The 12989-nt window shown below is 33.4% G+C and overlaps 1 protein-coding gene across 2 annotated transcripts; it reads left to right on the top strand.

The window, feature by feature from the left end:
• The first annotated feature begins 5089 nt into the window (after window positions 1–5089).
• On the top strand, window positions 5090–7668 carry LOC123881568 (zinc finger protein 4). Of its 2 annotated transcripts, none has more exons than XM_045930283.1 (2): window positions 5090–5432; window positions 6748–7668. In XM_045930283.1, exon 2 carries the CDS (start codon window positions 6776–6778, stop codon window positions 7514–7516), a length of 741 nt encoding a protein of 246 aa, XP_045786239.1. In that variant the 5' UTR covers window positions 5090–5432; window positions 6748–6775; the 3' UTR covers window positions 7517–7668. The 2 variants fall into 2 exon arrangements, with proteins under 2 accessions (XP_045786239.1, XP_045786240.1); XM_045930284.1 differs by lacking the exon at window positions 5090–5432 and adding an exon at window positions 5456–5846.
• Window positions 7669–12989: the final 5321 nt, after the last annotated feature.

Genomic DNA, 12989 nt, shown 5'->3' on the forward strand with positions numbered 1-12989 from the left:
CTCTTTGAACATGTGCTTAAGCTATTTAATTATGTTTAACTTTGGTTACTTCAACCAAAAAGCACCATGTAAGATCCAATTTTGCTAAGATATATATTCTTCATAAAGTACTTTTTGTAAGATATGTATAGTATATTGCTTTCTATACTTTGCCTTGTCAGCCCTTTAGACAAGTGCCTCACTAATATTCTTTCTCCAAGTTTCCCTATAGTTTTAACTATTATTCTTTAATTTGGCCAATGCATGGTTGGTGCTTTGAAGATAAACAATTAATTAATCAAGCATAATACACCAAATATAGTGATGTAAGGACACACTAGATTTTATTAAGATATTTTTGCTTTGATGAACAACATGAAGTAGGGAGCTGGCCAATACATACATATATATATAAGTTAAGAAAATATCTCCTTTTTTTTTTAATTAAAAAAAATAGTAACTCGATTGAACCAAAACTTGTTTATCATCACTTTGGATTTCAGGAGAAACGATTAATTAAAATCAAAATAAAACTAAATAACTAATTTTTATTAGTTTTGATTTGTTTTCTCTCAAAAACCGATTCAAACGACCCGTTATACCCTACATTTATAGATGAAGAATTAGAAGGAACAAGCATGCATGATAGTTGTTATAACTTATTGGCGAAGTTTTTACTATGAGAAATATCTTCATTACCTAGAAAAATATTCTAAGATAAATAACCAAAATTTAAGCCATTAGGTTTGATTTAATGGTGAGAAAGTTGATGAGTAGTATGTTAGAGGTTTTGAGTTTGATCTTTCAACTTTATTGTAAACTAAAAAATAACCAAAATTTATAAGAAATGTTGGTTTTTGGGAAAAAAAAAAGCTAGGTAATTTTGCCTTAAAAATTGCGCCTTACTTGCAATCGGTTAAGACTATGTTTTGCGAGGAAAATTTCCTCAGTAACATCATAGGCCATATTGACTCTTCTGTAACGTGTATTCTTAAAAATATTTCCTCAAAAACGTATATGTTTTGCGAGGAACCAATTTTACTCGAAAATATTCGTAGGTAATCTGAAGAATTCTTTTGGTGTTTACATTGTCAAGATTTTTGGTATGTTTAAAGTATATGCTTAGACTTCTTTATTCTTTTGGTGTAAACAGTTTTCCAGTCATATACTATATTCTTAGACTTCTTTACTCTTTTATTTAACTTTTTGGAGTGAAATTTAAGTCGAATTAACTTGTCAAAATAATTTAAGTCGAATTAACAATGACCTGCTGTAAGCATATAATTTAAGCCGAATTCACATTTAACAATGACCATTGACCTGTGTGTAAGCATATAAATTCCCCAAACAACTCTCTATTGATTATGTTTTGTATTTAGTTGTTTTTTATTGCAGTATAGATCCATATTGGAATCCATTATTCATATTTCATATGAGGCATCGGCATCTATACTATGGCTCATGCTAGGGTGAGAGACTATCTCATATCTCTCACTGGCGGACACAATGAGCAATTGTTAAATACCGTTAGAGTGAATGTGATACATGATATTATAGTGTACCGTTATTATTATATTAATTTTTATTTTTGGAAAAAAAAGTTTCCGATTTTTTGGAAAAAAAGTTTTCTATATTTTTTAGGAAATTTTTTTGGGAAAAAAAGTTTCTGATTTTTGGGGTAAAAAAAGTATAACTAATTATTATTATATTCCTATTTGCCTTGTTTATTTATGTTTACAATTCCAGAGTTTCAATTTTTGGAAAAAAAAATTTCGATTTCAGATAAAAACAATTCATGAGATTTTTTTGGAAAAAAAATTTCCGATCTTTTGTCCGAAAACAAGTTCCGAAATTTTATTCGAAAAAAAGTTTCGGATATTTTTCGGAAAAAGGTTTCCGATATTTTTCTAGAAAAAGTTCCAATATTTTATTCGGATATCGGAAAAAAAGTTTCAAATATTTTCGAGAATTTTTTTTTGGAAACAAAGTTACCGATTTTTTCGGGGAAAACAGTTTCGAAATGTTCACCTAAAATATATTCCGATATACAAAAGAGAGTGTAAAATAGAAAGAAAAAAAATTATATAATACTGGCGGTACACCATAAAATCATGTATCAAATTCAATCCAATGCATAAAACTTGTGGTGCACCAATGAGAGATATGAGATGGTCTCTCACCCTAGCATATGAGCCCTATACTATACCTACTTGAATTTACTGAAGTTTTTTTTTTTCTACCACCAATTTAATCTGGTTCGAGAGTCAGTTCTGACATCAAGTGATTTCAGCCCCATCCGATTGTAGTTGCGGGAAGTCGAACCGTGATCCTCCATATCAAATTCAGTGTCAATTACCACTGAACGAACTAACTATTGATTATGACTAAAGTTTCCACCAACCACATTTTAGTATATATGACCGGAAAACTGTTTGAAGTAATACATAATAATACTCATAAAGCTACAAAAAAACAACTTATGTGGGCTTACACATAACTTTAATTATTATTGAGAGTACTCTATCTCACTTCCCACATATGATTTCATGTATATTCAAATTATTGATAAGTACTGACACACTAGAATTGATTTTTTTTTCCTTTCTTTTCATTTGAATCTCTTTAATGGGTAGCCAGATAATAAATAATAATGCACAAGTTCTGACAATTCAATGTGCAAAATTAACATTTCAACAATTATAATAAAATAATTATAATATTTCAATAAATATTCTTTCCATTCTAAAATAATTGATTTATACGAAAAATATTTAGTCTTAAAATGATTGACGCATGCATTTCAATTTTTTAATAAAGCATTAATTTTTTTTTTAATTGTACCCTCTAATTACTATTATTACTAGCGTCAATTTTATTTCAAAAATTTTCAATTTATATTTATGTTAAAGATGAATATTATATCATGAATTATAAGAGTTTTTTTAGTAGTCTAGTGATTAAAAATTTCACCAAATAAGTAGAGTATCCGGGGTTCGAACCTCAACTCTGCATATATAATACAATGTCTCTGTCAACTAAACTATAAGTTCGCGAGAACGGAGGAAATTTAGATGATGAATGATGATGACATTGTTAGATAGTCTCCTAGCAAGGATTTGTGAGAACCATACATATTCCTTCTCGTGCTCATAAGCAATTGGATGATAACTCGCGTGGTTGAAATTTTAAGATTACATGTAGAAAAGGAACTCTTACTAGTTGAAAAGAGCAAAATTGAATCTATATTGCCATGATGCCTCCATAATTTCATGCGTGAGATATGGACCATATATATCCCATTATCGTACGTCTAAATTTTATCAAGTTAAATGATGTGGATTGAAGGCCATGGAAAGAAACCCTTCATAATATTTCCTAGGTTGATTATGTTCTCAATTGGATTTCTTATCCTATATGATGTGGAAATTAAACGAAACAATACTAACTAAAGAAAATGTTGTGGTAAGTGTGAGTTAACTCTGACATTACTTAGAAAAGTGAAGGTTGAACATTTTATAAGTGAGAGACCGATAAACCTAACACCTTAAGGTTTTGTCAGAATTACGAGATAAAAAAAATGGTAAAAAATTCCAATAAATAAATAAATATAAAACAGTTGTTGGGAAGATGACATTTGATGTATTATTATTTATGGTGGTGAGTGAGTGGAGTAGTAGTTATTAGAAAAGGAAATGATGTTTTTTTTTTTTTTTTTTTTTTTTTTAAATAAGGAAATGATGTTATATCATAGTACATACTATGAATAATATATGCTGGAAGAAGTGACAGATATAGAACCAAATGTGAAACTTTGAAACCTGACCCCATGCATTGTGGAGCTATCTAAATTCTAAACTCTCTAAAGTACTTTTGAAGTGGAGGAGAGGGACAAAGAAAGAGAAGGCTAGAGAATCATTGGTGGGAGTAATGACCACACACTTTTGTTGCCTTATTTTTGTTTCTTACTTGTACAATGTACAATAAACTCAATTGTATAGATTCAACTTAGCAAGTGAAAAATGTAGTTGTGACTAGTTTCCTTGAAAATTCCCAAAATTGAAAAGAAAAAAATAATTAAAAAATCTATCTTGTAATTACAGGAGATTACTTTCAAATTCAATAGTGGAATGAAAATTATAGCCACATAACAACAATTGAAACCATTACTTCAAAGTTCCCCAAAATTGAAAAATAAAAAATGTATATAGTCTCAACTTGGACCTTATAGTATTTTTCGATCACACTTTAATTAATAGATTGTATGTTAAAAGTATTATATCTCATGGGTCTCGGACTATGCACGAGTACTCCATTTGCGAGAGAGTATCAGTATTGGGTACGTACCCGTACTAGTACGGGTTACATACCCGTACCTTAATTTATGTCTATACACGTATATTATTTTTTCTAAAAATATCGTACTTCGTATCGGGTATCGGTACCGTACCCGCACCTAGGCAACATATATAGCTCGGCCCTCTTTTGTACCAAAATAAAAAGTATTATATCTCAATAGTTAAATAACTACAATGGTTGTACAATATAGTCTGTTACAAAGCCATTAAATCTCGTGAAAGCAAATCTAAAACATTTTCTACTCCCAAACCTCCGGGGTAGCGGGGGCACCTCCAAAACCTCTGGGGCTACCCGAATCCCCACAACAGGCGCCCTTATTTATTTCTTCATATTGTAAAGGGGAGCAAAGTCTGTTTTTTGCTCTTCTATTGATAGATCAAGGCTCCCTGCCGTCATTTCAGTGACTCATCAGCGAGGCACCTCCCAAACCTCTGGGGCTACCCGAATCCCCACAACACGCTCCCTTATTTATTTCTTCATTTTCTTCATATTGTAAAGGGAAGCAAAGTCCTTTTTTTCTCCTCTATTGATAGATCAAGGCCCCCTGTCGTCGTTTCAGTGACTCATCAGGCATGTTTCCCTTAGCTCAGTTATTGAGAATAGTCACGTCTATATATCCACCAGAAAGACTCTACCGTACAACTATTGCAGGCAATCCAAATCCATGTATTTATACTTCTCAAAACCTCATTTACCTTTTAGTTTTACTATTCATTTTGATTTCAATAATTAATTAAAATATATTTAAATACACACCTCCATCAGCCCTTTATTAGTCTTTGAGAAACATTGAAAATACAAGAACTGAACCAGCTCTGTCTTCTCATAATAAATCAGTCATAACAAAAAAAAAAGCAACACTGAAAACAGATGTCTCCAATTCCAAAGCACAGTGTTTAGGTGATTTTCAGAAGCAAACCACTTTCACTTCATCTTGAAATTTGAGACTCTTTTACTGTCATCTCTGTACTTCAACTGCTAAACTACTGTTTCTCTACTTATTTTACTTTTTTTCTTCACTTCTTAAACTACTGCTTCTCTTCCACTCTTGCAAAGGCTTCAAGTTCAAAGTAGTTTTCATCTCCAAAATATCCCAAGTAAGCCTTTCTATGTTGTAAAACTGTGTTTAATCATATGAATGAAAATCTAGGTACATTTTACTCTAAATTTGACAAGGTAGAAGATGAAACAAGTACTCCCTCTGGCCACAAATATAAGCAAAACTGTACTTTTCAGATTCATTGAATAACTGATGTATTTGGTCTGTATCATGGTCTAGACCAGATACATCAGTTATCCGATGAATCTGAAAAGTGCAATTTTGCGTATAATTGTGGCCGGAGGGAGTATATATCTGCATGCAATTCTTTTGTTTTTGATATGTTGATGTTGTTAGTTTTTTGTATTAATGTTTCTGTTTTTCTCTATCTTGTGTGCTGAAAATGAGGTCACTCTATCTCCTTTTGCTGGTTTTTCTCTCTGAGTAAGGGACTGAGATGCACTTGATTATGGTATTTAATCTTATATATCAGTTGGTTCTTAAAGATTTCAGATTGATTTCAGATTAGATAATAGTAGGTTACAGATTTGAGTAAACAATGAAAGGAATTTGATTTGTTGGATCTTTTATAGGAACAAGGTTTTAATAAAAAATTTGTGGTCGCGATCTAGGCAATGCGACCACGGTTGATTGAGACTGTATCAGGCTGTCAGTTGTATTTGACTGTGATTCTCTACGATATCAAGGATCACGATGTGACAATAAAACCCTGCTTAGGCCCAGAATAAATGAGAAAACATAATATGTTATAATATGTTAGTGAACTAATAGTTCATGAAGTTCATGGCAGGCTTTTTTTTATTTTGGTTTTTAACCCTCTGGTTTCCAGAGAAAGGGACATAGTAATCTAGAGTTCGACTGCGAAGTTCATGGCATGCTTCCTTGCAAATTTATTCCATTTTTTAATTCACTGATTAAAGATTGAGCCCACATAACAAGCATATGTGAAGATTCATTCAGGAATAGTTCCTTGATACTGATAAAGGTGTTCAAATGTATAGAATAAATTATGCATTCAATTAGAATCACCTACTTTATTTTAGATTTTGGCTCTATAAATGTATTGTGATAAATGGAATAAGGTTTTAAATAGCGGTCGCATTGTGTTTGTGCCGCAGAGGCGCAGACCTTAATATTGCACAAAATTGTGACCATATATGTCTAATGTTTGTTGCAAATACATCAAAAAATTAAACATGATAACGCCGTAACAATAGTGACCGTGGACATGGCTCTAAATCCTTCCCAGTAAGAATGATTTTTCTATGCCAGGACTAGTTGCCTTTCACAAAGAAAGCGAAAAATCATAGGTTCACTTATATGAGCTGATGGATTATATCTTATAATTGCAGGATACAATAAAATTTTCACTGCTAAAGCATGAAACAAAACATTGATCTTGAAGTAGAAGCTTATGCAGAATATGAATCTGATATTACAAGCCAAGTTGCTTCTAATGTATCAACTCAAGAAACCTCTTCCAACATATCAAATCCAATAGGGATTAATCTTAATCATCCTAATTTAGATGATAATGATATATCTCTTGACTTAACTCTCAACTTCAAGAACAATGAGTTAAGGGATTCAAATTCAATAGGATTCTCGATCTCAAGCACTTCTGAGAGCAGCAATGAACCTGCATCAGCAACAATTCAAAGAGTTTTCTCATGCAATTACTGTCAGAGAAAGTTTTTCAGCTCACAAGCTCTTGGTGGACACCAAAATGCACACAAAAGAGAAAGAACATTAGCAAAAAGAGCTATGAGAATGGGAATTTTTTCTGATAGGTATAATGCTAGTTTAGCATCTCTACCTTTACATGGATCTTTTAGATCATTAGGGATAAAAGCACACTCTTCAATGCACTATGGTTACTCAGTACCAACAACAATTCGGCCTCATAATCATCATGAGACGAAAAACAATACGAAATTCGAACAAGGGTGTGTTGGTTTTCCAATATTCTTGGAAGATGAGGAGTCAGAGTTGTTATGGCCTGGTAGTTTTCGACAGGCGTCCGAGGCAGGTGATGATGGACAACAGAATTTCATACTCACTGAGATGAATCCATCTGTAGACAGAGAAAAATCTACACCTGATTTGACATTGAAACTTTGAAGATTTGGCTTTGAAATGAGTTTTCAGCATTAATATTATTTTACTTTTGTATAGTAAGACTTGTATGAAAATTGGTTACTACTACACTTGTTGGTTTTTCTATTAGGAGTCTTTGTTTTGGTATTTTGTTATGTGTGTTTCTCATTGTATAATAGTTCTGTATTTACCATATAAAGCATGTTTTTCTGTAACATACTTAATTTCTGGTCGGTTTTATGTCTATGTGAAGACTAATCACTCGAGACTATTTTGCACCGGTGCATACTTTGCTTGAACTGGTGCAAAACTATTCTTCAAAAACCTGACGCTTTGCTGCACCGATGCATATCCTCTATGAACTGGTGCACAGGAAATCTGCAAAACTTGAACCGGTGCATAACTTCAGATGCACCGGTGCAAGCATGTTCAATGTTTTTTGTTTGCTCCTTTTTGGATGAACCGGAGGTAATTTCTATGAACTGGTGCATCTGTTAGTTAGCCTAATATTTTGCCTTGCTGTCACTTCATTTAATTTTTGCATATAAATAGCACTTTGCAAAAAATCACAAACCATGAGAATCATTTTGTGAGAAACACATCAAGAACTTAATTAGATCCTTCATCTTCTTTACTCTCTTCAATCATTCTCTCTATTGTCATCCAAACGATTGATCCGATACGAGTGAGTGATCTTAAGGTTTGAAGATAATGTCTATGGTGGCTAATTGTGAGTGATCTTAAGGTTTGAAAAGTGAACACCAAGTGTTCCATAAAAACAATTCGTGATTTTCATTGATTTTAAAGGAACACCTTGAACATTATAGTCAATTTCATTGACTTTTACTCAAACTTTGAAGCATTGAACACAAAGTCTTAAGAATAGGATCGTTCCTTTAAATACCTCTAGAGAGGACATATACTACATTTGTTTACCTCAACTTTAAATTTGTTTTTATAATGATTTTTCATAGTAAAAGCAAAACATTGGAATTTGGAATATATTCTTGTGATGAAATCTATGATCTTAAGATATTTTCTAAAACCAAAACATACTAAATTTCAAACAAAATAACTAATTTTCTAGCTAAATACATTAATGTAGGAAAATTAACTATTCATCAGATCAATATCTTAATATTACGATGCACTTGAAGTCTATCACGTGCCTCACCACCCTCATCCCATAAAAAAAAAATTAAAAAGAGATTTGATTGAGGAAACAATACATTGTGTTGACGAAAGAAATAAAATAAATCAGAAGTGTTGACGACAAGACAAATTTAAGCAAGACAAAACGATCATCCATGAATAAATTGTGGCATTCTGTAAGATGATATTTGATACGATCGATCATAAATTTTCGAAAAGACAATCATCGCGGATTTTTTTTTTTCTTTCCCTTTTTCTTTTAGATTGTAATCACAAATTTGAGAGAAAAAAAAGAAAGCTAATCATAAAATATTTGAATAGGTGAAATTAAAATAAGGACAAAACTTAGATACAATATATGTTGTTGGTGTTGCTCTCCCAATAAAAAAGCAACATGTCATTATTTAATCCATGTCACTATCTTATAGTGATCAATTTTTTTTATAATGAGCTATAACATAGACAAACCCCTCACCACTAAACTAAACCCAGTGACTTACTGATAATGATCTTTTTGTTACACTTGAGAATCATCATCACATTACAAAAAAAAACAATTTTTTGACAATAAAAAGTAAAAAAAATAAATTGTTGAACCAATGAAATTTTGACTATTCATATCTCAGTTCTCACAAAGTCATTATCTTCTTCAACCTCACAAACACCAACACTCACACACCGTTACACCCATATGTGCAACGATCCACAAAAAATTGGTCTCCATTAAAATAGAAGAAGCCATGACTTTGCAAAGGCTCTCTTGAAGTGGTTCCTGTGCTGGAAGAAAGGTTTAATGGTGCTTATAGATGGATGAACAAAATTTGGGGATGAATGATGATGAATAAAGATGCACCTGAAAAAATAATTTATTATTATTTAATTTAAAGAAACGTTAAAAAAATATTGAAAATAGATTACATAATAGCATCAGGTTAAAAAGACTAACTTACCTGATAGCATTCTCCAGTATAGGGTCGTCTTCATGGACCATTTGGTATGTCCTTGTTAACACGGAGTTTGAAAAAAAATAGATTTTCATCGAAGAAAAAATTGAGTTTTAACCTTTTTGGGTAGCTATATCCTGATATACTTGATATATTTGAGAAACTTCAGAGCTTCCTCGTCACGCTTGATAATCTAATTGATAAAGGAGTGAAAAGTTCCACTGCTTTATGAATTAGATTACCAAGCGTGACGAGGAAGCTCTGAAATTTCTCAAAGATATCATGTATACCAGGATAACTACTCCAAAATAGTTCAAACTCGGATTTTTCTTCGATGAAAATCCATTTTTTTCAAACTCGGTGTTAACAAAGACATACCAGGTGGTCGACGAAGACGACCCTATACTGGAAAATACTATTGGGTAAGTTAGCATATGTTTGGATTCACGTTGGTTTTTACAAAAGTGCGGTGAATTCTCACTGTAGACCAAAAGCTACAAATTGCAGCTTCATAAATATCACGTTCAGCTTGCATCGGGACGCGAAATTTCGCATGCAAACGCCGAACCAAACATGCTGTTGGGTTTTGTGTTTGGCTACATTTTGTAAAAGCCAACTTTGCCAGATGCTGGACAAAGATGCTGCAGCATCCTCGTACAGCATCCAGATGCTCTGTTTTAAGTGCATAATTTTTTCTGTCAATCTCGTTCAAGATTTGCTTCAAATATTAATTCCAGCACGTGTGTATATGCAAGACGAGACTTACTGCACAAGAATTGTCCAAGTCGGCCTAAGGAAAGTTATTAAAAACAAAAATATAATTATATTATATTTTTGTTCGTTTTTTTTTTTGTTTGGTACAACACAAAACATATTTTCAATTTTAATCTAGGTTTGGCCGCAATTCTCACAGCTGTATTTGTCTGAAGACCTAGCTTGCACATCAAGACAATTGAAGACTATAAATATGTGAAAGCCTCAAGCTATTATTCTCATGTATTCTAAACCGTGTTCTTTACAAAGTGTGAGTTTTTAGGGTTTAGAGTTTGTGTCTTTTGTCAGCCTTTCTTGTGTCACTTTGATGCAAGTTTAGGACTGTGTTTGTGTTGTTTATTGTAAGCTACTCCTAAGCTTTGAAGCACGGAGTTAGTGTGTGTGATTCACTCATAAGCTTTTAAGCAAGAGTGTGGTCTAGTTTCTAGGAGAGTGTCTCCATCTTGATTATTATTATTGACAGCAACATGGTACGTGTTGTTAGAGGGAATTTGGGACGGGGTCTCATTATCTAAGAGGTTCTTAGATAGGATTGCACGGGTAGTGTCTAGGCGATAAGTCAAGTACCGGGTGTTGGTCGAGGGCTTTGAACTAGAGCTATTATAGTGGATTCATTCCTGGATTGGTATCCCCCAGAGTAGGTGACGTTGCACTGAACTGGGTTAACAACTATCTGTCTTATTTATTATTCTGCAATTTATTTATTTATTTCCTGTGTTCTGCGACTGTCTTGCTGCAACGTATGCTATAGCATCTTGTGCAGCATTGTGTTCACTGCGTGCCAGATTTCAATTGGCATCAGAGCAGGCACCCTTTCTGGTTATAGGGTGAGCTCCAGGGAGAATGTCTGGCAACATGGACAAAGAAGGAGGGCTTGTAAGCAGACCACCGCTTCTCGTTGGTGTCTCCAACTATGATTATTGGAAATCACGCATGATTGCTTTCCTAAAATCTATGGATAGCAAAACTTGGAAAGCTGTTCTAAAAGGATGGGACCCCCCTGTGGTCATGGACAAAGATGGAAAGCCAACACTTGAACTAAAAGCTGAGGAGGACTGGTCTAAAGAAGAAGATGAGCTTGCTTTGGGAAACTCAAAAGCATTATATGCATTATACAATGGGGTAGACAAACACATCTTCAAGCTGATCAAAAAATGTGTCTCAGCAAAGGAAGCTTGGAAGATTCTTGAAACTGTTCATGAAGGTACTCCTCAGGTAAAGATGTCTAAATTACAGATCCTTACTACTCAGTTTGAAAATTTACGTATGAAGGATGAGGAAACAATCCAAGATTTTCATATGACTATTCTAGATTATGATAATCAATTTGATTCTTTGGGGGAGAAAATTCCCGAAGAAAAGTTAGTAAGAAAAATGCTCAGATCTCTTCCAAAGAAATTTGATATGAAAGTCACAGCTATGGAAGAAGCCAAAAACATATCTCAGATGAAGCTGGATGAACTGGTTGGATCACTCCAAACTTATGAAAGTGCCGCAAATGGAAGAAGTGAAAAGAAAAATAAGAGCATTGCTTTTTCATCCAAAAATGATGAAGAAGATCTGGAGGAGGATGAAGAATCTAATGAAAGTATCTATGAAGCTATGGAGTTGCTGGGAAAACAGTTCAACAAAGTTCTAAAACAAATGGACAAAAGACCCAGACCAAATTCTAAGAATGATGCTCCAGGCACTATGCGCAGCATTGTGAATCAAGGAAAACCTAAGAGTGATGAAAAGTCAAGCTTAAACAAGAATATTCAATGTCATGAATGCGAGGGATATGGTCACATCAGACCTGAATGTCCAACATATCAGAAAAGAACGAAGAAAGGACTAACTGTCAGTTGGTCTGATGATGATGACTCAGAAGATGATACAGCATTTGTGACTGCCAAACATATCTCAGTCTTAACAGGTACTATTACATCTGATACAGAATCTTGTGATGGAGAGGTAACCTACGAAGAACTTGCTGATTCTTACAAAGAACTCTGCCTCAAGAGTGGAGAAATATGCAGAGTCATTGAGAAACAAAAGGTAACCATCAATCAATTGAAGGCAGAAAAATTTGAAAATATTTCAAAGATGGATGAGCTCCAGAAGAAGGTAAATTATCTATCCTCTGATCTTGATGAAGCTAAGGAAGTCATTGAAAAATTAAATGCTGACATTTGGCGTTTGAGAAAATTCTCTGACATGCTGTATAAAGATGATGATCATCTTGATAAACTTCATAAAGCTGATGGTCAACTAGAAGAAATCTTAGAGAAAAATGTTCTAAAGCCTAAAAATATTGGGCTTAGTTATGAGAATGTCAACAAACACAAAGGTTACAGCTCAGATCTCATGTACATGCATCCAAAAGAAACTCAGAAGCGAAAGATGCCTCAACAGATGCTACAGCATCATAACCAGCATCCCTTGTCAAAGAACAAAAGAAAACATCACTCTTGGATATGTCACTACTGTGGTAGAAAAGGGCATATAAGACCTTTTTGTTACAAATTGTTTGGATACCCTAACAGGCATCATCAGCCTAAACCAGTTTCCACAACTGTCTCCACTCAACAAGAATGGAAACCTAAAGGTAAGAATGTGAAGACCAGTGATGGTACTCAACTTGAGAA

The sequence above is a fragment of the Trifolium pratense genome, linkage group LG4 (assembly GCF_020283565.1).
Source record: "Trifolium pratense cultivar HEN17-A07 linkage group LG4, ARS_RC_1.1, whole genome shotgun sequence".
NCBI classification, from domain to species: Eukaryota; Viridiplantae; Streptophyta; class Magnoliopsida; order Fabales; family Fabaceae; genus Trifolium; species Trifolium pratense.